The sequence below is a fragment of the Peromyscus eremicus genome, chromosome 4 (genome assembly GCF_949786415.1).
Source record: "Peromyscus eremicus chromosome 4, PerEre_H2_v1, whole genome shotgun sequence".
Classification (NCBI taxonomy): domain Eukaryota; kingdom Metazoa; phylum Chordata; class Mammalia; order Rodentia; family Cricetidae; genus Peromyscus; species Peromyscus eremicus.
The window spans coordinates 99852996-99880535 of NC_081419.1; the positions used below are offsets into that span (position 1 = coordinate 99852996).

A 27540-nucleotide genomic window follows, 5' to 3' on the forward strand; every position below is an offset into this window, starting at 1 on the left:
GCTGGAATGGGACAGGTTTCCATGTGGTTATTGAAAATAATTTTGAAAAGGAAAGTTAAAGTATTCTTAACCATGAAGCTATTAACAATAGAAACAATGAAGTAGTATCAATATTGAGAGAGCAGGATTAAGGGAATACTCATAATTCTGCAAGTAGATAGATACTGGGAGAATTTTGTTTAAGTATAGCAATTTATTCCAAGGTTCTCCACCTATTTCCAGGTGTGACACAAGATTAAACAGGCAAAAAAGTCTAGCTAAGTCCATGAATGGTTGAATTCTGGGAATAGAAAAGCCATTAGTGAGTGTCCCCTGGTATGTTAGCTAGACACCCTAAATGATAAACCCATGCTGTTGCTGAAGGCGCTTCTGGCTAGGCATGATGTGCATTATATAGTATCTTGATTTTCTCTCTCTCTCTCTCTGTCTCTCCCTCCTTCTCTCCCCCTCTGTCTCTCTCAGTTTTTGAGCTCTCTTATTATGTTAAAGGTTTGATACATCTATGTAATGTAATATACTTCACCACCTCATTGGGGGTTAATTAGTAAACTTCTTGTAAACAGAAAAATATATCCATAGAAAGACACTATCTTATATGGTGTCTTATATGCCTTATAGGATGCAGCATATATTTTTTATTTATTGTACATTAAAAGGTCAAGAACAATTAAGTTATTTTGGAAGATAAATTATTATCTGTAAGTTATATATTCCTATATTTTCTGAGAATCTCCTCCACTCCTGTTTTGGGATGGAGGCATAATTCTGTAAGTTTGGATAGTTAACAATTCTACAGATTTTTGTAGATATTGAAAAGAACACATCCCTATTCTGCATGTGAACAAAAAAGTGATAGTGTTGATATTTTTATTCCTGGGTTTCTTGATTGTAAAAAAGGGTATAGCAGACAGAGTGTAACAGACTAAACAATGGTTGATTCTGACCATTCTTAATGCTCTCACCAAATGACTTAGGACCAGGGAAAATTCTTTTTACTGTCACGCAGTTGAAAATACAGGAACGTAGCCATTTAAAGTGTATTCTCATCCCGTTTGAAGCTAGAATTCTTACAATTCTTTTTTTGTATCTTTAATCCTAATACGGGAAAGAATAAGATTAACAATGTTTGTCACTGCTTGGTGTCAATGTGCGACAACCACAGTGGACAATGGACAGTCAGGGGATAGAGCAGCTTTTGGAGACAAGACAATATGACTGGTCCCAAAGGGCAAGGAGTTCACATACTACAGGGCCAGTAACTATCACTCAATAGCTGTGTTTTGTGGACAACTGTCCCATGAAGGAACACCCTGCAAACATTGCAGATGCATCCTCTAATCCTAACTGATCACAAATGCTGCACCTCAGGCTTTGGACCAGCATTCTCCTCTCTCAGAAAATACAACACTGGATTAATGGAGTTTGGAAACAAGGGAAATGGTGCAACCTTTCACAGTGGTAAGGTCTTCAGAACCCAACTTTAACATATTCTTAAATAGATTTATGCTGTTTTGAAGGTATCGCACGTGTGGTGCAGTAATTACCTTCTTCAGTATTCTTCATGGCAGGCATGCCAGTTTAACCCCATGGGACTCTGCCGATGCTGCACAGCTTCCCTTGGTGCCTTTTTTTTTTTTTTTTTTTTTTAATTTTACTTTCTGGAGCTGAGGACCGAACCCAGGGCCTTGTGCTTGCTAGGCAAGCACTCTACCACTGAGCTAAATCCCCACACCCCCCCTCCCACTTGGTGCCTCCTTTAGAGAAAAACGAAGTTGTTTCAGAAGAGCTTGAGGCAGGCGCTTGTCTCTGAGCTGAGCCTGACACAGCAGTAGCTCTCAGGAAAGATTTGCTGCATGTTGTCTGACTGCATCGGCATCAGCATCATGACCTGTCACGAACTTGACAAGGATGTGTAAAATTTCCATAGCCTCCTCAGGCCAGTGTTCTCCAGAAAGTGCTCTTCTCTTTTTAGTAAGGAGTGTCTTCTCTTTTCTACAGGAGTGTCTGCTATTTCAAACCAGGACTGTGTTCTTAATTTGTCTCCAAAAATTACACGATTTTATGCATTTAACAACGCTTCACAATACTTGAAATACATATTCCCTTGCTTTTTTGCATCATAGACTCCAGTTTTTAGATGTGAAATTGTACTAGGTACATCTGACTAGTGCTGAGTACAGCATATTGGAAAGGAGGCTTCTGTTTACACAGAAGACAGATACTGAGTAGGCTAATTTTATGATCACACACTTCTCCTCTCCCAACTCCTCCCAGATCTTCCCTACCTCCCCCACTTCCCCAACTCCATGTCCTTTCTCTCTTTCAGAAACAAATAAAAACAAAACAAAAACCCCAAGAAACAAACACACACAAAAAGGCAAAAAAAAAAAAAAGACCAATAAGAGAAAAAAAAAATACCCAAATCAAGCAAAACAAGACAAAACATCTACAAAAATACCATTGAGTTTGTTTTGTGTTGGCCAATCACTCCTGGGCATGGGGCCTGCCCTGGAGTGTGGTATGTATATCTAGCGAGACATCACTGGAGACATTTTTCTTTGGCAGTGGGTCTCAGTTGCAGACAGCCAGCGGTGGGAACCTCCACTTACTTCCCTCTCTTGGTTGCTGGAAGTCCATCTGGCTTGCCTGTGCAGGCTCTGTGCACGCTGTCACAGTCTCTGTGAGGTCATATGTGCGTCAATCCTACTGTGTCTGGCAGACACTGGTCCCTTGGAGTCATCCATCATCTCTGGCTCTTACACTCTTTCTGCCTCCTCTTCTGTGTAGATCCCTGAGCCTTGAGGTCAGGGATCCCATTTAGGGCTGAGGGCTGCACAGTCTCTCTCTGTGCACTGGCCAGTTGTGGGTCTCTGTGTTAATTCCCATCTACTGTAAGAAGCTTCTCTGATAACGGCTGAGCAAGGCACTAATTCCTCTATCATATCATATATAATAAAAGAAAATATCTGGTTAACATTGTAAAGTATCTATTTTATAAAATTAATTCCACAAAGATTAAAAAATTAATTATAAAAGTATGTAAATTTATATGATTAGGATTTATAATTAAATTTTGAATCATCTCTGTTCATTAAAACACTTAGTTTAAAACAATTGATTTTAAAGACAGTAGATTCTACTTGCCATTACCAATCTGTAATTGCTTTAGTTGTAAAGTTTAAAGTTATTCATTTTCAGCAAAGTCAAGAACTACTCTACTAGCAATAATTTTTAAGATAAACAGCCAAACAGAAGAGCAACACTGTTAGGCATACCCTCCTTTGTCTTACACCATACTTCGGGGTTTAAACTCTACATTTGCCCCAAAGCTCTCAGGCTTTGGCAGATTACTCACTTCTCGATATACCAGCACCCTCCTCAGTGATGTGGGTGTAGCAAGGGTGCCTGCCATGCTGTGTGTGGTGATAACCAGACAAATTCGGACATGGGTGCAATTCTTTTATGGTATGAATTCAGCACATACTAGCTGCATTTTCATTATGGTACATTAGAAGCATAGTTCTAGAGATTAAATCTGGATATGTAACAATTTCTTTGCATGTAGATATCCCCTTCTGTGCAACGAAGGCCATCAGTTTGCACTTCTATGTTTAATGATTACTCTAGTGTTTGTGACTGTGTGTTAGGGGAAAAGGTCTCAAGATTAGTGGATAACTGATATATGTTTCTGTCATTCCTTGCAGACATCATGGAGATCAGGACTGTGGCAGTTGGAATTGTGGCAATCAAAGGGGTGGAAAGTGAATACTATCTTGCAATGAATAAAGATGGAAAACTCTATGCAAAGGTATTAATAATTGATAACTTAGAGTTATTATTCAAACTTACTTTTGTCAAAAATACATGCCTTTCTGAAAACTGTAATTTTCTTCCACTAGTACAAGCTGAATATTCCATTAAAACATTTTTTTTTACTCCAGCATTAAGGCAAAGTATTTTTTGTATGAGCTTAGATTGCTTAAGCTATCTGGATATTAGATTTTTCATCTGTAAGATGACTTGGAATGATTGATCTCTAGGGATCCTTTCAATTCTAAACTCCCATGTGCATTTTAGATACTTGAAGCCTAAGATTTCCATCTGTGAGTATTAAAGCCCTTTTGTTAGACTTCCTCCGATTTGCACATTGCTGACATTGAAAATTCTTGGGAAAAATTTTTTTGAAGTGTTCAGTTCATTTGTCAACATTAGTCTCACAATCATGGGCTTTGAACTGTAACCATTCACATTGTTTCCACTTTATTATGATGTGAAATATGTGATAGTTCATTCCACTATAGTAAAGCAAAATTCAATTTCTTTTGTATTTTTGTAGCTCTGCATAATGCCTATGCAGGCCAATTACAGAATAGAGGTGTAATCAAATGAACACTTGACTGCCTGGATGAACAGACTAGCTAACTTTTTACTTTTATTACAAGTGAGGGCAACATAGTAGAAAGTAAAATAAATAAAGTTTATTAAATTGTCCTTCACCTGCAGGAGATGGAGGCTACGCCCTTTACACTAAATTTCTGGGGGACATTCTGGGGAGAATGGAGTGACTTAGGGATCCCAACATTAAAGAGTAGGGATTGGTTGTCCAAAGGGACATAACTAAATGTGTATTATGTTAACTTTTGTTAATTTAAGATGCTTTTGACCTATGGCAATACATGACATAGATAAACCCATTAAACTGTGTCAGCTCTGCTCACTCCGAGGGTTAAAATAAGTCACATATACTTCACCTCTACAGACCATCACCTGCTTGCTGTTAGTTTGAGCCTCTCCAGAACTTGTATTAATAATTGTGTTTGGTTTCTTTGTGCTTGTTTTTATCAGAAAGAATGCAATGAGGATTGCAACTTCAAAGAACTAATTCTGGAAAACCATTACAACACATACGCATCAGCTAAATGGACACACAGTGGCGGGGAAATGTTTGTTGCCTTAAATCAAAAGGGGCTTCCCGTCAAAGGGAAGAAAACGAAGAAGGAACAGAAAACGGCCCACTTTCTTCCTATGGCAATAACCTAATCAGACACGGTGTTTGAGAAACCAGTTTCATTCAGCAGGGAGATCTCTTTCCAGTGGACTTTTCTTCTTCTTTCTTTTTCCTTACTTTCTCTCTCTCTCTCTTTTAAAGTAACCAAGAAAGGCTGGAAAACTACTGAAAACTGATCAAGCTGGACTTGCGCATTTTTGTTTATTTTAAAAGACTGCATTAAAGAAAGAGTTGAAGAGTATACACACAAATCAGATTTAGTAACTAAAAGTTGTAAAAAGTTGTAAAAGTGGTTGTACAATCATGTTAGTAATAGTGATGTGTTTCTTAAATTAATTTACCCTTAAGAGTATGTTAGATTTGACTATCTGATAATGAATATTTAATATCACTATCTGCTTATAAAATGGCTGCTATAATAATAATAATGAAGATGACGCAGATGATGTTATATAAGGGATGTCAGACCTAACCCTGCTGGGATGCCTGAGGATGATCAAGCCCACACAAACCATAGACGATGAGCAATGTTTGAGAGCTTTCCAGTAAGAACTATAATCCACTTTAGCTCTACTCAGAAAAGTGAATGTTCTCAACATTTTATTATAGAATGGAATCGACAGGTGGTTTTACAGAATGACAATACTGGCACATACCTGTACTGATTAACATGAAAAAAATCCTAATGCCACTCAAATTGCTAACAGGATGTTTTAGAAGTCTGTATATAAAATAGCAATAATGATGATAATACTGTATTTCATCTCACCACAAAATAACATTTTATAATCCCTAAAAATAAAATTCCGAAGTCTTTAAGTCTTTTTCAAGTAACATATCTATCTTTTGTATAATTCACATTTGGGAACACAACTTTAAATAATGTTCTTCCCACACATAATCATGCTTTTCCCCCCTGTGGTTACAGCATTAAACTCTACTTTAAGTTGTATTTGAATTTTATTGTTTTGTTATTTAAGTTTATGTTATTTATAAAGACAAAACCTTAAGAAGCTGATTCTGTTTCATATGCTTTTAATTTCAAGGGAACAACAAACCGCCTGGCTGTGCTGCAGAGTTCTCCTCCCCTGGTGACTGACACCAACTCTAGTACACAGCACTTGGCTAGCGACTGTTGGATGGCAGACAAAAATGACAGCCTGCAGCCGTGCTTACAATAGATGTCTCACAGCAAACAATGCCAATATGTGGAAAAGATTTTGCCACAACACTCTTGCCAATGAATTTGGAACATATAAGTAAAAGAAAGCAGAGGATTTTAGTCAGAATATACTTTGATACATGGCAATACAACACGGTTTAGAAGTAGGTATATTTAAAGTTAGCTACTTGATAATCTTGAAAAGTATCTGCCGTGAAAAAGGTTCCAACACGGAAGTGGCCAGAGCACACCCCGGTAGAGGCTGTAGTCAGTGTATGAGGCCCCGGACACCCTGAGGCTTCAGGTCAGGCCACAGACAACAGCGTAACAGAGAGATGAAGACTCACTCCGTAGTTCTGCCGTCAGCGGGTGCTGCCCGAACTGTATGCATGCTCACCAGGGGAAGGGCAACAGTTACGTCAATTGTTGGTATACTAATTAATGTGATATCAACCTCAAAGTGCTTTCCATTGAGGTTTCTTTATATTACATAAAATACTATTTGGTAATACGTTTATAAGTGAAGGTTATAAGATAAGGCCCCTGTCAACAAAAAATAACAATCTCTTGACTTGCTTGTGGTTTGCTCGAGTATCCAGGATACCGAAAAATAGGGAGTGTCGCCCTCCATCACATACACTGTAGGAGACACCATGAGGGAACAGTCTGTACTAGCATCCAATTCAAGGTCATTTCTAGTCTAGCTTCCTAGTCAGGATCCAGCTTGCACCTGGAGTCTTATAAACATCAGGAGCAGAAGAAGACTGTGCTTTTCATAGTTGTCTCATTCGTGTCTAGCCAACTGCTGGTCTACAATCAACTTATATAGACATGAATCCATGTCTATATGAATAGTTTCCAAGGAAAAGATGGAATGCTATTATTCTTACTTAAATTTTAAATAAGTCAGAATGGAGCATGATCATGCAGAAGCTTAAACAGAAGTATACATGGAAGGTGGCTATGGTTACCATTAAATTAGTTACTATGAAAACACCATTAGAATATTGAATTAGACAGAACCAATACTGAGTGGTCCAACTATTCTTAGTGCTATGCCACATACAAAAATCTACCCAGAAACATTAACTTTAAAAAGATTTATTGTTGTTATTTTAAAATTATGTACCTATGTGTGTGTCTTTATGGGGATGTAAATATAAGTACTGGTCCTCGAGTTCAGAAGAGGGTACTAGAAGCTGAACTCAGGTCCTTTTAAAGAGCAGTGTGTGCTTTTAACTGGAGATCCATCTTGCCTGCCTCAGCATTTATGTTTAATTATAGGTTTTGCTCTATTTAAAAAACTTAACATGTAAATTTCAGAAAACAAAATCTGCTTTAGGCAAACACATTTAGAATCTGGAATCCTGGAAGACCGTGAGGCCTTCATCTTCCTTCCTCTTTCATAAATCAGGAAACAGATTTGAGTAGACTCAAGGTGCTGGGTGGACGTAGCTTGCCACAGTCAGTGTCACTTAGCATGTGTCTATCTTAGATTGTCAGTGATCTCCTTGTTTTATTTGATTTTAATTTCTATCGAGATGCCATCTTTGTAGTTGAGAACAATTGTGATCCACTTGGCAATTCGCTTAGTACATAATGATACTTTTATGATTTGACTCAAGGACAGAAGGAATGCAATTTCCAATTTTGATTCCTAAGCAACTTTTATGTGAACTTTTAAATTTATAAATGGAAAGTATCACAAAAGACATTTTTATAATATGAGTATTCCTTTCTAAAATGTTCTTTAAAAAGAAAATCATATCAACATGTAGGTTTCTAAAAACTGGTAAAGGACTAAGTGAAAGAATATGAATGCTAACAAAATAAATAGAAAGATATTTCCAATATAACAAGTGAAGTAAAACACTTCGACACAGACAAGCCATAGTGTAGACTGCTGAGCTTCGAGATGCTGTAAGTTCAACTTAGATACAAAAGAGAAGGGAAAACAGAGGGTCTGTCACTTAGAGCTTTTTCTTCTCGTTTTTTAGGATGTCAAAAACTACGAAGCGGGATTATGGAGACACTGATCTGTGATCCTCTAAATGTTCAATATAGTATAGAGTGAGGAGCTGGGTGGTGGTGGAGCACACCTTTAATCTCAGCACTGGGGAGGCAGAGGCAGGTGGATTTCTGTGAGTTCGAGGCCAGTCTGGCTTACAGAGTGAGTTAAAGGACAGTCAAGGCTACACAGAGAAACTCTGTCTTGAAACCTCCCCTAGCTCCCCTCCAAAAAAAATAGAGTAAGAACCTAAGAAGTCATCCAAGATAGCTCACCAAAGACAGGACATTCATTTAAAATGTTTTCTTATGATTCGTGAGTTTGTATTTTACTCTGGCACACACTTGTGTTTGCTTTAATGTGAGAAGATCTCCAGTTGACACCAGAGAAGAACAAAAGTGAAGCCGTGAGTGGATGTCTGAGACTCAGTGCAAGCTGCAATGTTATCCTAACCCACTGTCACGTACCTGGGAGTGGATGAGACACAAATGGGTCCCTATCTTTCCCAGTCCAACCTTACATACAAATAATTCAGGGGTAAACATAAGCTAAGATCATTTTGTAAAGGTGTGACATTAAAATATTTAACACCTAATGTGGATGGTTATTGGTTAGTCAAAATACTCCATTGATTCTTAATACTGGGGAAAGACAGAGAGCAACAGATTCCTGGAGTCCTCCTGCCAGCCATTCTGGCCAATAGGTGAGCTATGGATCCAGAGAGAGAGACCCTGTCTCAAAAGATAAGGTAGAGAGTGCTAGAAGAAGACATTCAAGCTCTGGCCTCTCTCTCTGTCTCTGTCTCTCTATCTATCTCTCTCTGTCTCTGTGTCTCTCTCTGTCTCTGTCTGTCTCTGTGTCTCTCTCTGTCTCTGTCTGTCTGTGTCTGTGTCTCTCTGTCTCTCTGTCTCTCTCTGTATGTGCCTGTGAGTATATGTGTGGGATGGACACACACACAACACGTTCACTCCATCATCCATCAGAATGAACATGGGCCCATGTGAATATCAGATGATTATTCCGTGTGGCCATTTCTAAGATATTCTTAAATCAGATGGTTAAGGTTCCTGCTATTAAATAGTTTGTTAAAGCTTCATGTATAACTCTTTCAGTGACAGTGTCAGGTTCCTTTTGCTCATTCTACCACATTCAACAAAGCTTTGGTCTTCAATGACAGGGATATAGTCTGTCAGACTCCCAGAGGCTCCCTTCTGGTCTCCAATTTTGAAGAATTTATCAAAATGATTTATATTCTCTTGAACTGAGACTTGACAGGAAGTGAGAAATACTCTCTTACCAATGTTTGTGATTTCTTTTTAAAGCAACATCTCCCAAGAAGCCAGGTAATTATTCTCATGAGACAGTATCTTTTGGCTTCCCATTTGCTTCCTGGCTGTGACACAGTCCTACTTCCCAACCCATCATCACAGGCTTTCTGAAAGCCTGTATCATCATATGAAAAGTGATTACTTCTTTCTCTGTCTGGAAACAGCTATATATTAGTTATTGTGGTGTATAGCATGAAAATTTAATGACCCTAAAACAGTTATTTGTCTTATAATTATCTAGGTGCCGCATCTGCAAGCCCGCATAAAGTTGTATTCAATGTGTTAACCAGGGGAGTCACTGATCTCAACACTTAGTCTAGAGGAAAATCAAGCACCAGCCTTCACCAGCTGTGGCTGCAAACATCAGCTCCCCACTAAAGCCTCCTCATAGCACCGTTTCTCAAAAGAAGTTTATTTCCTACAAAACAGTAGAGCAGAGCATGAAAGTTCCCAAAAGGAAGCCATAGTTTAAAGAAACAATCTCCAGTGTGATGTCACTTCTGCACATACACAAGGGGCCGTATTACCCCTTCAGTACATGCCAGGAGGCCGGGCCATTATAAAGTGCCTGTTGCAAGACATCCACTAGATGGTCATTTAAGGCTTTACCATAAACCCACATGCTCTAAGGCCTAATAAGACCAATTCAAGGCTTTCAGTGGTGACCATTCATAGAGAAATAGATCAAGCAGGCATATTTTCTCTGGAAAATTGGTCTTGTTTTCCACAAGAAAATCAGAGAAGGTTTGAACTCCCAAAAGGGTTGTGACTCACAGGTTGAGAACTGCTGTAAGCAAAACAAACCCTAAAAGACCCCAAAGCTATTGGTTTCCACGCAGGATGCACACTGGAGTCACCTCTGGGAGGTACTTTCTGAAGCAACGACACCCAGACTCCATCCCATGTCAGCTCCTTCAGTGTCTATGGACTAGGGAATGGGAGATGCCATTTTTATTATTCCTCAGTAATCTCTAATGGTCTTGCTGCAATTGAGAACTAATAAGACAAGCAAAAAACGCCAAAACAAACTCCTTTAGGATCTAGTCCTGGCTCTTCCACATTGTCTCCTCTTTAAACATAGTGAAGGGTCTTATTCCTTCCCCACCCAGGGTTTCCATCATTTTTCTATTTGCAGTGGCACTAGAAGGAACACAAACATGAGAAGGAGCTGTAATCATTATGATAATGAAATGCTTAAAGAATATACTGTGCATAAAAGTAAACACCAATCCAAAGTCTATTCTCAAACAGAAATGCATTAGAAATTATAAAAATCCCTCTGTTCAAATTTGTGACTGTTTTTCACATTGCACAGAATACAATCTTAAACTGCCTGGGGGCCAGCAGAGTGGAAGTGGACAAAGGTAGCTGGTTAAAGACTTTGCTGTCAGTTAGGCAGGTCAACAGGCAAAACAATATAAATCCAGAAGTATACATTCAGGCAGCTGAGCAGATACTGTCAAGTTCATAAGAAATACTGAAAAGGGTTGAGTTTTCTGAGACTCCTGAACTCAATGACTATATCTTTTCCAAGATCAGGGAAGTCTAGAGTTATTGTTTTACATATATTCTATACCTCCCCCTTCTGAAGCCCCTAAAATTCAAATGTTTATTTCTGTGATGGTGACTAGCTCATCTCAGGTTTTTGTTTTGTTTGTCTTTTCTCTTATTTTCTTCTATTTTCTCTTTTTCCTGATTGACTATTCAAAGGAGTTGTCTTTAAGTTTAGATTGTTTTTTCTGCTTTAGATTGTTCTCAAGTCTTTCAGCTGTATTTTTATTTGACTTGTTAAGTTCTTCACTTCCAAGGTTTCTATTTGGTTCTTTTCCATTCAAATTAGTGCTGTGTTTCCTATTTAATTGTCTCTTTGTAGCTGCTCCCGTTTCACTGCCTCTCCTTAGTTAGAATCACTCTTTTGAGTATCTTAACGGGTACTTCATCACTTTTCTTTACTGGGAGATTAGATGCCAGAAAGTTATTGTCTTCTATTAGAAGCATCACATTACCTACTTTTTCGTACTAGTAGATGAATAATCCTTTGATAAAATGTCTGAGAAAGTGTGGTGATATATTATGTACTCCAATAAAGCTTACCTGGGGATCAGAGGACAGGGCTAGACACTAAATTAGACATAGAGGTCAGGCAGTGGTGGCACACACCTTTAATCCTATCACTTGGCGGGCAGAAATCTGTCTGGATCTCTGTGAGTTCAAGGCCACACTGGGCTACATGAGAGAAACAGAACCAGGTAGTGGTGACACACGTCTTTAATCCCAGGAAGTAATATGGCAGGACACAGAAAGGTATTTAAGGCATGAAGAAACAGGAACTTGCTCTCTTGAGGCTGAGGATTTTGTAGAGGTAAGAACTAGTGGCTGGCTATTCTGCTTCTCTGATCTTTCAGCTTTCACCTCGATATCTGGCTCTGGGTTTTTATTATAAGACCTTTTAAGATTCGTGTTACAAGAAAGTTCTTTCTAGGCACATTGCCATGACTACATAAATAACCCTCCCTTCCCCTGTTCAAAGGTCAATGTCACACATCTGCCCTTTACACCGGTTTTTAAAAGTACATTTCCAAACAAGTGCAAGAACCATTATACGAGGGGAGACACTCTACCTTCTTATTAAATTCGGTCAGCCACAAGTCCGCCAGCACAAGGTATTTCAGAGCCAGTCAGCACTTCCGGTGTAGTGAGCAGAAATAGACTTCATCAGGGAAAGCAAGCAGTTGAAGCTCTTTGCTTGACGATGCTCTCTGCCTTAAAGACCATCTCTTAGGCCCAGAACTTCATGTTTATAGGCTTTCATAAAATCACCTAACAGTTCCCAGCTTTCCCCTCCTCTCAGTTCTCTTCTGTATCACTGTGTTGCTAGGCAATAGTGATTATTACAATTTTATTTCAAATTTCATAGGCTAGTAATGTTCATTGTTAAGTACTGATGTGTTTTATAAATTATGTATTGTATTTATCACTGAATTCACTGTTAATTTGTCCAATGTTTATGGTATTTCCCTATAATGAAAGGGAAAAGTGTTGACTTCATGATAATGAATGTTCAATCAGCTCTATTTGTTCACTTTAAAAATAACAGTAAATTTTTAAATTTGAGGCTGGAGAGATGGCTCAGTGGTTAAAAGTGCTTGCTGCTCTTGCAGAGGACCTGGGTTTGGTTCCAAGCACCCACACTGGGTAGTTCACAAACTTCTGAGACCCCAGTTCTAGGAGATTTTATGCCCTCTTCAGGCCTCTACAGGCATGGTGGTGCATGCTTTTAATTTCAGCACCCAGGAAGCAAAAGCAGGCAAACTTCTGGGTTTAAGACCAGTCTGATCTATGTAGCAAGTTCCAGTGTGGCAGGGTTACATAGTAAGGCCCTCAAAAATATTTTTTAAAAATTCACTTTAGGGACTGAAGAAATGGATTGGTAGTTAAGACCACTGGTTGCTCTTCTAAAGGACCCAGGTCCAATCTTTTCACACCCACAATGGGACTCACAGCTGTCTATAACTTCAGTTCCAAAGCTTCTGAGGGTACTGGGCATGCATGTGGTGCACAGACATACATGCAGAAAAATAGTAATACACATAAGATAAAAATAAACTTAAAAAATGTTAAAACTTCTTTTAGCAGAGATTTATTTAACATGTTCTAATATCATTGTGAACTATCTTCTGCATGTCTATTTATTATCTACATTGATATAGACTGTCTTTATGGTATGAGAGTAACAGCAGCCATGATTTTAAATATTTTCATGTTCACAATATTTTAAAAGTTTTAAACATAGGATTTCTTTAGAAATATTTTATATGTAATGTGTTTTTGATAAAATCCATAACCCTTTTCTCTCCCCTCAATTACTTTCCCTATACTCCTAATGTTCCCCTGCTGACTTCGCATGCTGTCTTTTAAATGCCTGCCTGTGAGTGCATGGGTCTGGGAAGATCTGCCAGAGGATAGGCAATCCCTCTTGCACGATGATTCCTGAACCTTGAGGGCGGGGTATGAAATATGTCTCATTTAGAGCTGAGCAAGCCACAGTTTCTTGCTCTCTGCACATTGACTAGTTGTGGGCCCTGTATTAATCACTACCTATAGCAAAAAGTATATATAAGATGGTAAACACAGCTAGTCATGGCCTATCTTCTCACAGTCAAATATTTGTCAAGCATCAGAAAGTGAATTCTATAAAAATTATATTATACCTGAAATCTGTGAAATGGAACAGACATTAAAAAATCTTTGATAGACAAAATAAAAAGTAAAAAATAAATAAAAAATAAAAAATCTTTGATAGACAAATACATACATGGTGGGAATGCACACAGACAGTCTTGACCAACTTCTTAACTCTCCAGTGGCAGATACTCACCCGGAAAAGCAAAAGCTATGTAGAAATGAAGGGTGATGACACCTCCTTATTTAAGGGACTTTGCTTTCACAGCAGTTACCTGGTAAAATGGCAAATTCTTGCCAAGGCTAAAGCATGTTATAAAAAAATTAGCTTCTGTGAATTGACTTCTGGCGTTGATGTGTGGCATTCTAGAAAACTCATTGAAGGGTATCAATAGCCAACAAGCAATTTTCTATAATTACTAATAGATAGAACCATGTGACAGGATACTAAGAGTAGGAAATCATTTTTCCATCTGTGAGCAATCACTTCCAAATGTACAGATCTGAAAAACTGCAATGAACTAGTTAAATAATTGTAGCATCATACGTTAGCCAAGGAGTGGACCCCTCAAGAACAGGTTGATAGGTCAGCCCTTCTTCCCTGGTGTTTTTCAAGGAAAACACTGGACAGGGGCTCTCTCCACATCATGCTCTGAAATCAACAGAGAAGCCTTAGTTCTGACTCAGCTGGTCAGAAATAAACCCTGTACACCAAGGGTATGCTTAGTACTGGAATCATAGTATAAATAGGAGAGAAATAAATTTGCCTTAAAAAGTTCACTGAGAGTAGTCAAGAAGTTTTGATTTTTGTATAGTAGTTTTGGGAACAGAATTCAAGAAACAGGAGAAAATACAAAGACATATCAAAGTAAAATGATATTTAAGTTTTCCTATAATTGGACTATTTAATAAATGAGTCATTTTGAAAAGAAAAAGTGAGATAAAACAGATTCCTTATTACAAAATAAATTCCAAATGGATTAACTAAGCCAGTCAAATATAGAGGCAAGAAAGCACTAGGAAAAAACACAGGTGAGTAGTTTGGTAGTCTTAGATATGTCTTGACAAAATGCAACAAGATTTACACTCTAAAGGAAATATGATTTGAATGTACCAAATAAAAACGTTAAACTTCTCTATTGGGAAGACACATTGTCATCTAGTTAAGCACACAGCCTGAAGTGAGAATGTCTGTAGTCCTAAAAAGTGACCTAAAAACATCACAGTAGGAGAACAGGAAAAGGCCTTAAGACATACCACAATGGCAGCAATCTACAGAACAAATGATACTCTTGGACGGTCACAAAATCCAACTGTTAGAAAAACGGGACTAATAACTGACTGGATACACTTAGCCTTGGCCGCCTCTCACATCTAACCTGTCAGATGTGCTTACTGGATGCGATGCGCTCCTGGCTGGACATGAGCCTCTTTTTCACTGACTTCAGCCGTGCTCGCTTGCAGCCGTGTATGGTGGTTGTGCAAAGTTCTTTCAGTCTCCAGCGGGTCCAAAAGCCTCTCGGGGGTTTTAGACCTGTTAATATAATGTGTATATTTAGCCAATCAGATTTTACTAACAAAGAATTTTCTACATCTCTTTAGATACAGTTACCCATTTATTTACATTGATAGTTGCCATTGTATACAATACACAGATGCTTTGTGTTTCAGTTGCTGAGTGCTCCTGACAGAATGACTATGTCTTAAAACATTAGGTATTAATAGAGAGTTTGTTGTGTAGTAAGGCCAACAGGCAGCTGGTTAAGGCAGGGTTGTTTACTTTTCCTTGCTCACAAGAGAAGGATGCCACACTACAGAGGCCGCAGAAGGAAAACAGATCGGGCAGGAGATAGAAACAGCAAGTGGATGGCAACTGCCTTGCTATCTTTTTTTAAGGGAATCACTCAATCATTCCAGCAGGCTCCAGGACTCAAGGCTCATCTCAGTTGCTTGTCACCTGCTCCTAGGATGTCAAGCATCTGGAGTAAGAATCCAGTAAAGGAGAGGGTGGCTGTGGCCAGGGCTCTATGTTGGTTGAGCCATAATGATTATACCTATAATTATTTACCATTTCTAGAAACAGTCTGACCCCAAGAAGGGTATGTTCTCGGGTATTAAAATATAAAATGTGAAAGACATGATTCACGATTAATATAGTCTGGTGGTAAACTACTGTTCAGTTTCTGGGAAAACCATGTGTGTGCGTGTGTGTGTGTGTGTGTGTGTGTGTGTGTGTGTGTGTGTGTGTGTATTAATGTGTTGGTTCTCCTCCAAAGCTGTCAGATGTGCTCCGATCCGAACCTGTTTTCACTGGACTTAATGGACAGCCATTATTCTGGGAGTGCCCTTCACCATTATGTTGAGGACTACTTCTCTCACACGCTAGAGCCTTTGCTTCTAGGCTCTCATTTCCTCTTCCTTTGTTTATTCCACAGTTTGTTGGGTATCTGTGTAACAGTTTCATAAGAAAAAGATGAATTCAAAGTAACTTTCCAAAAAGGATTTGCACATCTGAAAAATGCCTGGCCTTCATCCTTAGCCTCACTTGACAGTTTGTGTGGGTGTAAGTTACGAATACTTTTCCCTCCAGGTTGTTAAGTCATTGTTCCGTTCTTTTCCAGTGTTCAGAGCTGCTGAGCAGAGATCAGTGGCATTCTGTCTTTTGATCTCTCCATTCTCTGGAAGACTTGAGTGTTTCCTTTCTGTTTTCCAGGTTTGAGATTCACAGTAAGATCTGCAGCATCCCATTGCTTCAATGCCTAGTCCTAACATCTTCCAAATTGGAAATTCAAATCTTTGCAAAGATGAGTTTTAAATGTACTCCCAGCCTATCTCTTCTCTGGATTTTTAATGTTCTTTTGGATATAATACAAAGACCCAAAACCTAAAGGTAGAAGAGGAGAAGGATCAGTTTCTTTCACATGAGATAAATGTTAGATTATGGATTTTTTCAGCCTTTCTCCTCTTTCTTTCTTTCTTTCTTTCTTTCTTTCTTTTTTTTTGAAAAATATACATCAAAGGCCAGAAATTACCCTGGAAGAACTACCATACATGTTGTACCATATTTTTTGATACTTAGGTTTTTTTAAGCATGATCAGTTATTTTCTAGTTTCCTTTAAGATTTCTTCCATTAACATTAGATTATTTAAGAATTTTTTTTGCATTTGTACATATTTATGGGGTACATAATCACAATTCAATACATGTACACAATATATAATAAATCAGATTAAAACATTCCCATCTATTCAACCATTGATAATTTTATATGTTGAGAATTTCATATTTTTTCTAGTCATTTTGAAATAGATAATATGTTGTTTTAACCAATAGTTCTTATGCTGTGCTGAGGAAGAAGTAGATACGACTTGTCCATTCTGGATTTGGTGCTCCTGATTCAGTCTCTTTCTGCCCTTGCCAGACTTTTGTGACCACTGTTGTGTTGTCCTAAAGAGATGGTTCTGGTTTCTCTGAATGAGTGAGAACATATGGTATTTGTTGTTCTGTATCTGGCTTGTTTCAATCACCTATTGACCTCCAGTTCCATCCATGCTGCTGTGAATGGCAAGGTTTCATTGTTTTAAATAGCTGAGTAGTAGTTTCTTTTATATAAATTCATGACATTTTTGTATTTCCATTCATCCAATGGGGCTCCTCATGATTGATGTTCTACTTCAGCTATTGTGAAGTTGGGCCCATATTTCCTATTCTCCACATGCATAAAGACATTTTTGTTTGGTCATATGTCCAATTTATTGCCTTCCATCCAATGACTCAACATGCTCTGTTTAATTTACAATGTCCCTCGTGAGTGGGAACATTTGATTTTTGGCTTACTATATGGAGAGATTTTAGGAATGCTTTCTGTATTTGAAAGTAACTTGTATTTTTCATTTTCGGTGTTATGTAGAGTCATTACTTCACACTGTTAATCATGTTGTTCTACCTTTCCTCAGTTTGGGTTTTTGCTTGCTTGCTTCTCCTCTCAATCACTAGAACTGTCTATTTCTTCCTGAATTATAACAGCTGTGCTAATAACTTGATCTTGTTTCTTTGTATTCATGTAAATTATTTGATCATGCATTTTGTTCAAATATTCCCTCTATTTTTATTTATTGACCTTGATTTTGAACTTGGATCCTTGTATACACAACAGTCACATGCTGGGATTGCAGGCATGTGCCACACCAGGCTTGACAATTTTTCAATAGGAGGTTATTTGTTTTCTTTTGTTAGGTTTTTCCCCCTGAATTTTGTTAATATTTCTTTCAGGCTATTGTTTGCTTTTTTGTTCTCTTAAAGCTACTTTCTGAGTAGACAAAAATTTAATTTTGATGAAATTCAGTTTACCAAGATTTTCTTTTATGAATTATGATTTTTGTTTCATATCTAAGAAGCTATGTCCCAATCTAAGGTACAACATTTTCTGCCTATGCTTTTGTTGCTAAGATTCCTTTCTTGGGTGATACATATACCATGTTTAAGGGCCTTCTAAAGGTCCCATCAACAAACCAAGTAAGGACTCTACCAAGTTCACTCAGGGGACCCAAGAGTGCATTAGGCTCACTTACAGAGCAATGGTAAGGGGTTACAGGCAGGAGCGTGGGTGACCTTAAAGCAGCCACACTCAAGTTTTGCACCCACCAACAATCTCGGCTTCTCCATGGCTAGATAGATGGAGCTCCCCTCCCCTCACTATTTTCTTTTCTTTTCTTTTTTTCTTTCTTTGATTTTTCGAGACAGGGTTTCTCTGTGGAGCTTTGTGCCTTTCCTGGAACTCACTCTGTAGCCCAGGCTGGTCTCAAACTCATAGAGATCTGTCTGCCTCTGCTTCCTGAGTGCTGCAATTAAAGGCGTGCGCCACCACCACCCGGTCCCCTCACCATTTTCTACCTTTATCTTCTAGCTACTCCCCCAAGTCCCAAAAGGCCACATGCAATTAGGGCAGAATTGCATACAACTGATTAGGAAGGGTGGCTGGGGACTTGGCTAAGTGTTCCATGACCCTAGCTATCCCTTTCTTTTGGGAGGCAGGGTAAACAATCACTAGGCCCAGCTGTGATGAGCTTTTGTGAGCAGGCCCAGGAGAACTCATGAATATGGTGGCAATTTAGGTCCACCTAAATTTGATCTAAGGTATAATGCAAGCTGACATTCCCTTGTTAATCTTTTGTCTGGCTGTAATATCCAGTGTTGTAAGTGTGGTATTGACACTATTACTTATCTGTCTTTTCACATCAGTCAGTATTTGCTTTGTGTATGGAGGTGTTTTGAGTTTGGTTACCATATTCTGTTGATAAATCTCTTATTAATGAATAATGACTTTTTTTTGTCTTCTGCTTTATGTGATGTAAGTGTAGTTAACACTATTCCCTTTTGCTTGCCACTCACACAGAAGTCTTCAATTCCTCTGCTTGCAGCAGTCTGTCCATAAAAGCTAAAGTGGGTATCTCATAGGTAGCATAGGCTAGAGCCTTATTATTCTCTCATTTTATCCTTCCCTTTTTTTTTGAAATCTATTTCATGTATTTTGATTGGAGAATGCAATCAACTTACATTCAGAGTAATTACTGACAGAAAAGGCCTCACTATCACCATTTGTTTCTAGATCACTGGTTCTAGTCACATGAAACGAGAAGAGGAAAGTTGCAGTTTGCACTGGGACAAGAGGAGAAGTGCCCTGATGGGCAGCCAAGACTCCATCCATTTAAGGTTCTAGCTTGCAAAAATGAAAGTCATTTGAGAGAATGCCACCACAGTTATTTTCTGCTCAAAAATAACCAACTAGGAACGTGTTTTTCCAGCTACAAAAGAAGAGACCACAGTAGCGATGGCAGAAAGGAGCCAGCCTACATCCTGACTGTCAGTAGTACTTGGAGTGAGCATCCACATGGGACTGATTCTATAGGATGCAAGATACAATAGTGAGGGGTCATGGCAACCTGTGCCAAGTCCCAGAAAGCAATGAGGTCAGGTAATGTGTGGCAGGGCTGGATTCCCTGCAAGGAGATCCCAAGAGACAATCACATGAACTTGTGAAGGTGAAGCCTAAGCTGTGGCAGAGATACCAGGGTTAGAAATGTTAGGTGTTTGCTTAGGAAAGCTGCAAGCATGGAGTGGAGCCAACCCTAAAGAGGGGCCATGTGCACCACAGATAATGTAGTTGGAGGAGTGGGGCTACCTAAGGTCACTGGAGGATGGATGATGCCAGATGTACAAGTGCAGAATTTGGTGATTTTCCCTGGCTCCCTTTACTATTGCTTTGGCATGATCATTCCTCACTACGCCATCAATCTTCCCTTGTGGAATGGGATTTTGTGCCATTATATGCTGGACATATATAAGCTTATTTTATAAGTGCTTACAGTCTTAGAAGAGATTCTGAACTGTGGACTTTGAAGAATTCTGGAAGTGTATGACTAGGGCAACCTTTGTGGTTGAACTGAATGCATTATTGTGTTAGGAGATAGTCATGATCCTATGGGGGACAGCGGAAGAATTTTATGGCATGAATACACAATATCTTCTCAGGCTGATGTCTCTGAACACTTGGTCCTCAGCTGGTAGTACTATCTAAGGAGGCTGTAGAACCTTGAAGAGAGGAGGCCTGGCTGGTGGAAGTCAGTGGCTCTGGATGAACTTACAGGTCACAGCCTCCTCTTGGTTCTGGCCTGTCTTTCCCAGTTTTCTGTGTTCTCACTCTGATGACTATGACGACTAGCCACAAGCTTCTTCTCCCAGGCCAGAGCCTCAGCCACCATGTCTTCTTCACTGTGAAACCATGTGCTAAAATAAATCCTTATTTCCCTAAGTTGTTCACTGTCAAGTAGTCGGTCCTTGTGATGAACACACCGTGCTTGCATTTCTGCAGGTGGAGGACCTCCTTAAAGCACTGGTTGTAAGCCAGCTCTAACGTGGTGACAAAGTCCCTCACTATTGCTTGTCTGTAAAAGGCTATTTCTCCTTCATTATCACAGGACTGCTCTGCTAGGTAAAGTCATCTGACTGACTTTTTTCATCACTTGAAATATATTACCCCTTTCTTAGCACACAAGACTTCTTTGGAGCAGTCCCTATAAGTGTGCTGGGATCTCCTTGTATTTGACTCAGGGTTTCACTCTTGATGCTTCACTGGGTGGATTACTGGTGAGTGGACCTCTAAGACTCATAGATAGAGAAGCGCTTCTCAAGAGTGAGATGTCTTCAATAACCATTTCATTGAATATTTTCATCCATACAACTGAATTGCTATGATAAAACTAAGTTACATTTAAAAAGAAAATGCTTGTGAACTATTTATCCCTGGCTTGGAAACTTTGTTTTTGTTTTCTCCATGCAGAAAGTTAGATGACAACAGTATTTCCTTCCCTACAGTCTTGCTCACATCATTCCTTTCTCCATCTTCTCATGAGAGCACTCATCCTATTGGTTTAGGGATCACCTACATGACCAAACATGTTAAACCTTAAGTTCTTCTTTAAAGGATCTATTTTCAAATACATTCACATTAAAAGATGTTATAGGTTAGGAATTCAACATCCAAATTTGTATGTAGACACAAATTTGTCAATAATGGATATGTAGGAAAAACTTATGCTCTTCATAGCAGCTTAAAGTATTTATCTTGGCACACAATCTATACTGCAAACACACACACACACACACACACACACACACACACACACACACACACACCAATGTCAGTTTTGAAGAAATTCTGTTTTCTTTAATAATTCTACCACTTAAAAATGATTTGGCTTGCCAGGCTTTGTGGTACACACCTTTGATCTCAGCACTCAGAAGGCAGAGGCAGATGGATCTCTGTGAGTTATAGGCCAGCCTGGTCTACATAGTAGGGCTATGTAGAGAGACCCTGTCTCAAACAAAACAAAACAAAAAATGATCTGGCTTTATTATAATGTTAATAAATAATTAATTTTGATAATGAAAATTTCAGAGTAAAGTAATGATCATCTTAAAACAGACATTGGTTTGACATGTTTTGTAAGAGATCAATGTTTTTATTGGAGAAAATACTTCAATCTAAAAAATAGTTAGAACCAAATAATCAATACTTAAATGCCATAGTCATACCTGACAACCAAAGAAAAATAGTATTTCCTAGATCTTCTTTAAACTCATTATTGAAGAGGTCACTGGATTCTGGAAATGATTCCTGGAATGCTGCATAGATAGCTTGGGCCAAACAATCAGGATACACCTGCCCAAAGGGAGGATGGGAGGTGACTTTTACACTTTGTGTATAATAAATAATAATAACAGCAAAGGAACGTTTGTTTGTGAAATATGTGGCCCCCATGTTAGAGCTTTCCTTTAGCTATTGTATTGCTTTTTTGGTAATTCTAATTGAGGGCCACAAGCCACAAAACAGAAACAAAACAAAACAAAACAAAAAAACCAGCTTAAAAAATGAGTCTACCTGGCAGTACTTTGCAAACATTCCTGAATAAAGGATAAGGTTAATAAAACAGAGTTTGAATAGTTATTTCTTTTTTAAAAAGTAAATTTCAACATTTTTTTCTCACCAGAGTACTGTATTTGCATAATTTCCATGCCTGCTTCTTCTCCTCCAACTCCTCCTGAGTCCCCTCCCACCTGCTCTTAAATATATATATCACCTATTGCGTCAGTTCAGTGCTGCTCATATACACAGGTTTTATATATAATATATATATGTATGTATGTATATCACCTATTGAGTCAGTTCAGTGCTGCTCATATACACATGGGACATATATATCACCTATTAAGTCAGTTTAGTGCTGCTCATATACACATGTACTCACGACCAACCACTCGGGATTGGATAACCTATCAGGGGCCTCATCCTTGTAGAAAACTGGTTCTCCACATCTCAGCAGCCATTGATTGCTTGTAGCTCGTTAGCCTTGTAAAAATTTCCCTGTCCTCACTGGCATGTCTACTTGTATTCTTAATATGCAGGTAATGTTTAGGAAACCATATCATTCACCTTCCCTGTCATGTCAGAGGACACTGTCTCACAGAAGGTATCCTGGTTCTCTGGCTTTTACAATCTTTTCCTGAGCCTTAGGTACGTGTAGGGGCTGCATTGTAGAAGTACCAATTAGGGGTAGATACCACATGGTCACTTATTCTTTGTTTTTGATCAGTTTTATATCTCTGTAATGGTCTCTGCTTGCTGCAGAAAGAAACTAATTTGATGAGCAGTGAGAGCTACATTATCTGTGGGAATAAGGTATATTTAGAAAACAGTTAGAAACTACATTGATTTAGGAAGATGGCAGTAGTAGGTACAAGGTCTATGAGCACTCGAGCCATGGGTAATTGGCTTGATTAGCTATTGATTTCATTTAATCTCACTATGGTTATCTTCTAGAAAATGATATAGATGGTGATCACAATAAAAAGTATATTTTAAGAAATTTTTTACTTGTTCATGTAAGTTTATATGTTATAATCAGTATTAAATATTAAAACTACAATCAGAGAGCATCAAAATTACAGCACTACCAATATCCCACTGTTATAGGAAGGTCTCCATTTTCCTCTGGTTTCAACCCCAGCAGCACTCTGGTTCTTGTGCTCTGGAAGGACTCAGAAGGGACATGGGAATAAACCAGTCAAGAGTTTAATTGGAGCAAAGTAGGAACCAGAGTACACTCTTCAGAAAAGGAGCAGGCTATGCTGAGCCCAGCAGTCCCACCTGATCCTAGCAGGCACAGGATCTATAGCTTTCCTCTCCCCGTTATCCCTCCCTTGTGCCTTCTCTAGAGAGGCATTTCCAGGGAAGGGCTGTGCTTTGCTTGGAAGCCCATTTTACCCAGAATGAAGTCTGTTCTAAGTGTCTGTACAACATGTGCTAATATCTGACTAGTGAGATATGTCAGTGGGTAAAAGTCTGACAACCTTAATTTGATCCTTGGAACTCCTGGAGAAGGGGAGAACTGGTTTCTGAAAGATATCCTCTCACTTCTACATGTGCCATGTGTATCCACACTCTTACACACACATGTAGAAACAAGGCAGAAGAATAAATACATTTTTTAAAAGATGCAAGAATACAATAGAGGCTTATGAACCTCTAAAGTTGAAAAGTTCCTAACAGCAATCAACTCCTTCTTCCCTGGAGTGAAAGTCTTAAGGTTGATTTGACCTGACCTAGCTAGCATGGAGCACTAGGAGCTACTGTGTCTTTTCCCTGCAGTTGGGGTCCCCAGCTGGTCCATCCCAAGAGAATACCACGGCTTTTACAACTTGTCAACCAGCACTGCTCCCTCTACGTCCTGTTTCAGATGGTCCACTGGCCAGCACGTCTCAAACCATGCACCTACTTGACAGCCTAGCTTTCAGATACTCCAACTACTATATTTTTCTTGAGGAATAAACACTGAGAGAGACCATATTTTTTATATTAAAGACACATGATACCACTATTGTGGTACTCTGAATTCAGGTAAATATTGATAATCATAAACCAAGACTCCATTTGATTAAAGTTTTAGCATTAGAGAAATCCGTAATGATCATTGTAGTGCACCAACTAATGAACCCAAACTGCACATGTTCTAATCCCTGGTGCCTGAAAATGTCAGTTAGGATGGAGGAAGCTGAAATCATGGGGCAGATTAGAGTACTCTATTATCCTGCAGATTCTAACTGTAATTACACATAGCATTATGAGGGAAGCTGAGCAGACTGACTTCAGAAGAGGAGAAGGCAGTGTGACAACAGGAGCAGACAGCAGAGATGGCGCCATAGGTCAAAGAGAGTTGAGAGGTCCTGACACCAGAAACAAGAGACAGAGGAGGAATTTTCCCTGGGGTGACTCAGCATCGCCGATACCTTCATTTTAGATTTATATTCTATTCATCTTGGATTGCTGGCCTCTATAACTAAGAAAATGAATTCCTATTGCTTTAAACAACTAAGTTTATTATAATTTGTAATACCTCATAGGAAACTAACAGGGTCATTTTAATCAAATAACGCTCAAATTTGCTGGTACAGTCCTTTTAGGGCACCTTTGACTGGGGTGGTGGTCATAGGAAGGAGGAGATGTGAGGGATAAAATTCTGTAACATATTGGTGTATCTAATTTTATTCAGTGAGCTATGAATATCTTCACTACCCAAATGGTCACATTATCAGTGGCACATGAGTTTTATTAACAGTGAAAATTAAAATGTTAAACAGGTTGAGTAAGAGGGACTTCTCAAGTCCGTGTGTGTGTGTGTGTGTGTGTGTGTGTGTGTGTGTGTATGTGTGTGTGTGTGTGTGTGTGTGTGTGTGTGTGTAATTATGCCACCTCCTGGTGATTACAAAAAGATGGTTTTAGTTTTGTTTTTCTGTTTCTGTGATAAAATACTCTGACAAAAACAACTTAAAGGAGAACAAGCTCATTCTAGCTCAGAGTTCCAGGGTGCAGTCTATTACAGTGGAAAGTTATGGCAGCAGGAGCTTGAGAACTGGTCACAGGGCACCCACAGTCAGGAAGCAGAAGGGTATGAACGCTGATGCTCAGCTTGCTTTCCACATTTGATGGACTCAAGGAGAGCAGCTAATGGGATGGTGCTGCCCATAGCAGACAAGTCTTTCAAACTCAATTCCAAGCCCACTATAATTTTCCCCTACCACACTTTATGGAAGTATAAGATAAACCAAGATTGAATGTAAATATTTGACAAATTCTTAAATTTAGAATTATTTATACTTTTATTAAGGATATTTTATGTTCCTCCAACAATGTGAAAACATTTATAAATTCCAAAATGCTTCATTTTTGATTTACAGATTGCTAAAGCAATAAGATACTTCAATACTGCTTGTGTTTGGAAATACTAAGTATTAATATTTAAAACATTCAAAGAATTCCCTACATCTTCTCATTTTACCAAAACAACATTATTTTGATTAACCTTACTTATTAATATAACAGAAAATGAAAATAAATATTTAGTTCATAGCTTATTCAATAAATACAGTATAAACTAGTTAATTTTGCTGAAATGGCTTAAAAGACTTATTATAGAGTAAAAGAAAAATGATATTTTTATAGGGAAACAGGACAAGACCAAGAATATACATAGAAGTCACCAGTTTCTAACCAACATAACTATAGAACTACAGTGATTTTAGGACTATGAGTCTAGAGAACACAGTACTCTGGTTAGCAGTCATGGTAAAACACAGCTTTAAAAATATTTCCATTATTTACATCTGATAATTTTTTGTTGAAAGGTAATAAAAATATGCTCATTTATAGTTAAACAAAATATATTTTCTATATACTATGAAGATAATTATTGTAACTGTTAAGTTTTTACACGTACCTGAAAGAATGCATCCATTTTCCTATGAGGTATTCTCAGGAAAAGTGTTACATAACTTTCTGAAATTCTGTCAAATAGGCAATCTTGATCGTATCTGTCAGGCTTTAAGGGTCAACATGCAATTAGGGTCAACATTACAATTTATATTAGGAAGTTCTGTGTACAATATTACTACATGTAATACTACACACACACACACACACACACACACACACACACACACACACACACGTATGTATGTACGTTATGTAAGAACATAGTCTATTCTTAAAGGGTAGTCTGACCAGTGTAATGGAAGGGCCATTTGTTTTGGCATCACAATAGAGTTTGAATGGTAGCTCTGTCACTTACTAGTTACACTACATTGGACAGGACTATATCCTGCTTTCCTAGATGACAGTCATATATCTGTCATATCTTAGAAGAGTAGTAAAATTATACTAGGGCAAAGACCACATTTTACATAATTTTGTATTTCAAACACTTGGCACAGTGTCTAGAACACCAAAAGCATGTCAACATCTGTGGAATGAATGAAGGTTCTTGGTCAGTGGTTATCATCCTGGAGACAATCAATGACTCAGGTACTTTCCATAACAATGTACACTCTTTTCTTATCAGCAGTAACCAAAGCAAAATTAAAGTGACAGTAACAGGAACATTACAGTAAAATCCCAATGTAGCAGCCTAGCTTCCTGCTCCATTAAGTAATGAGAATAATCAGAATCTAAATCATTGTACAAGGAAGATGAATTAGAAAGTTCAAACTCACAACACAAGCTGTAAAAACACAAATGTAAAATGCAAACTGTCAATTTAGTGGTAATAGAAAACAAAATAAACAAGGATTTACAGATATATTGGATCTTAAACCTAAAATGAATTTCCAGGTCATCTGCCTTAAAGCCTTCTAGTTCAGTGACTCATTAGTGCTTAGGAAACCCAAGAGACTCATTCAAGTAATCAAGAACCAGAAAAGATTCCAGTCAGTCCTCTTAATTTCTCATACCTTTCAAATAACTTTATAAAAGGAAGTCACAGCAATGAAAATACTGGTAATGATGACAGTGCTTCTTGATGACTCATGAAACGGGCTTGGTTTTTGAGATATAGTTATTTAAAAATTAAAGGAGAATACATATACATAATTTATCCAGGAAGTTACCGTGTTTTAACTATACAATCTATACTCAACAACTATGAAGCAAAGAACATAAAGTTTACATAAGACATAAAGTTCTAGGATATGTCTTTGGTTAATATGGTTCAATCTAGTATCTTCACAGATGATTATGTGGCCAATGGTTGTTTCATTTTTGTATGTGTTTTATTGTTGTTTTATTGTTAGAAACTGAAGCGTCTGTTAGGTATCTTGCCAATCACCGTCCGTATCAGATCAAGCTATTCAACTGATGCTAAATTATCTTTGTGTTCCAGTGCTAATTCTATGGGCTATGACATATGATTCCAGTAATATGCTGCTGAACTTGGCTTGATAGTAAATTTTTATGATTTCTGC

At 38.3% G+C, this 27540-nt stretch overlaps 2 protein-coding genes across 4 annotated transcripts in view; one reads left to right on the plus strand and one right to left on the minus strand.

Annotated features, from left to right (window-relative positions):
• The window catches only part of Fgf7 (fibroblast growth factor 7), a 53239-nt gene extending 47270 nt beyond the window's left edge, over positions 1-5969 (plus strand). The window contains exons 3-4 of the mRNA XM_059261320.1: positions 3705-3808; positions 4846-5969. Coding sequence (XP_059117303.1) covers positions 3705-3808; positions 4846-5040 — 299 coding nt within the window. The 3' untranslated portion in view covers positions 5041-5969. The remainder of the gene's footprint in view (positions 1-3704; positions 3809-4845) is intronic.
• The window catches only part of Fam227b (family with sequence similarity 227 member B), a 172430-nt gene that overhangs the window by 105574 nt on the left and 39316 nt on the right, over positions 1-27540 (minus strand). For 2 of the 3 annotated variants that reach the window (XR_009378886.1, XM_059261309.1), the window contains exons 9-11: positions 26022-26123; positions 21784-21910; positions 15085-15222 (exon numbers count right to left, since the gene is read on the minus strand). Coding sequence is in view for 2 of the 3 variants with exons in the window: in XM_059261309.1 (XP_059117292.1) it covers positions 15085-15222; positions 21784-21910; positions 26022-26123 (367 nt within the window). In the remaining variant the exon portion in view is untranslated. Of the gene's footprint in view, positions 1-10355; positions 10647-15084; positions 15223-21783; positions 21911-26021; positions 26124-27540 lie in introns of those variants that run through there. The other variant, XM_059261310.1, reaches the window with a different exon arrangement.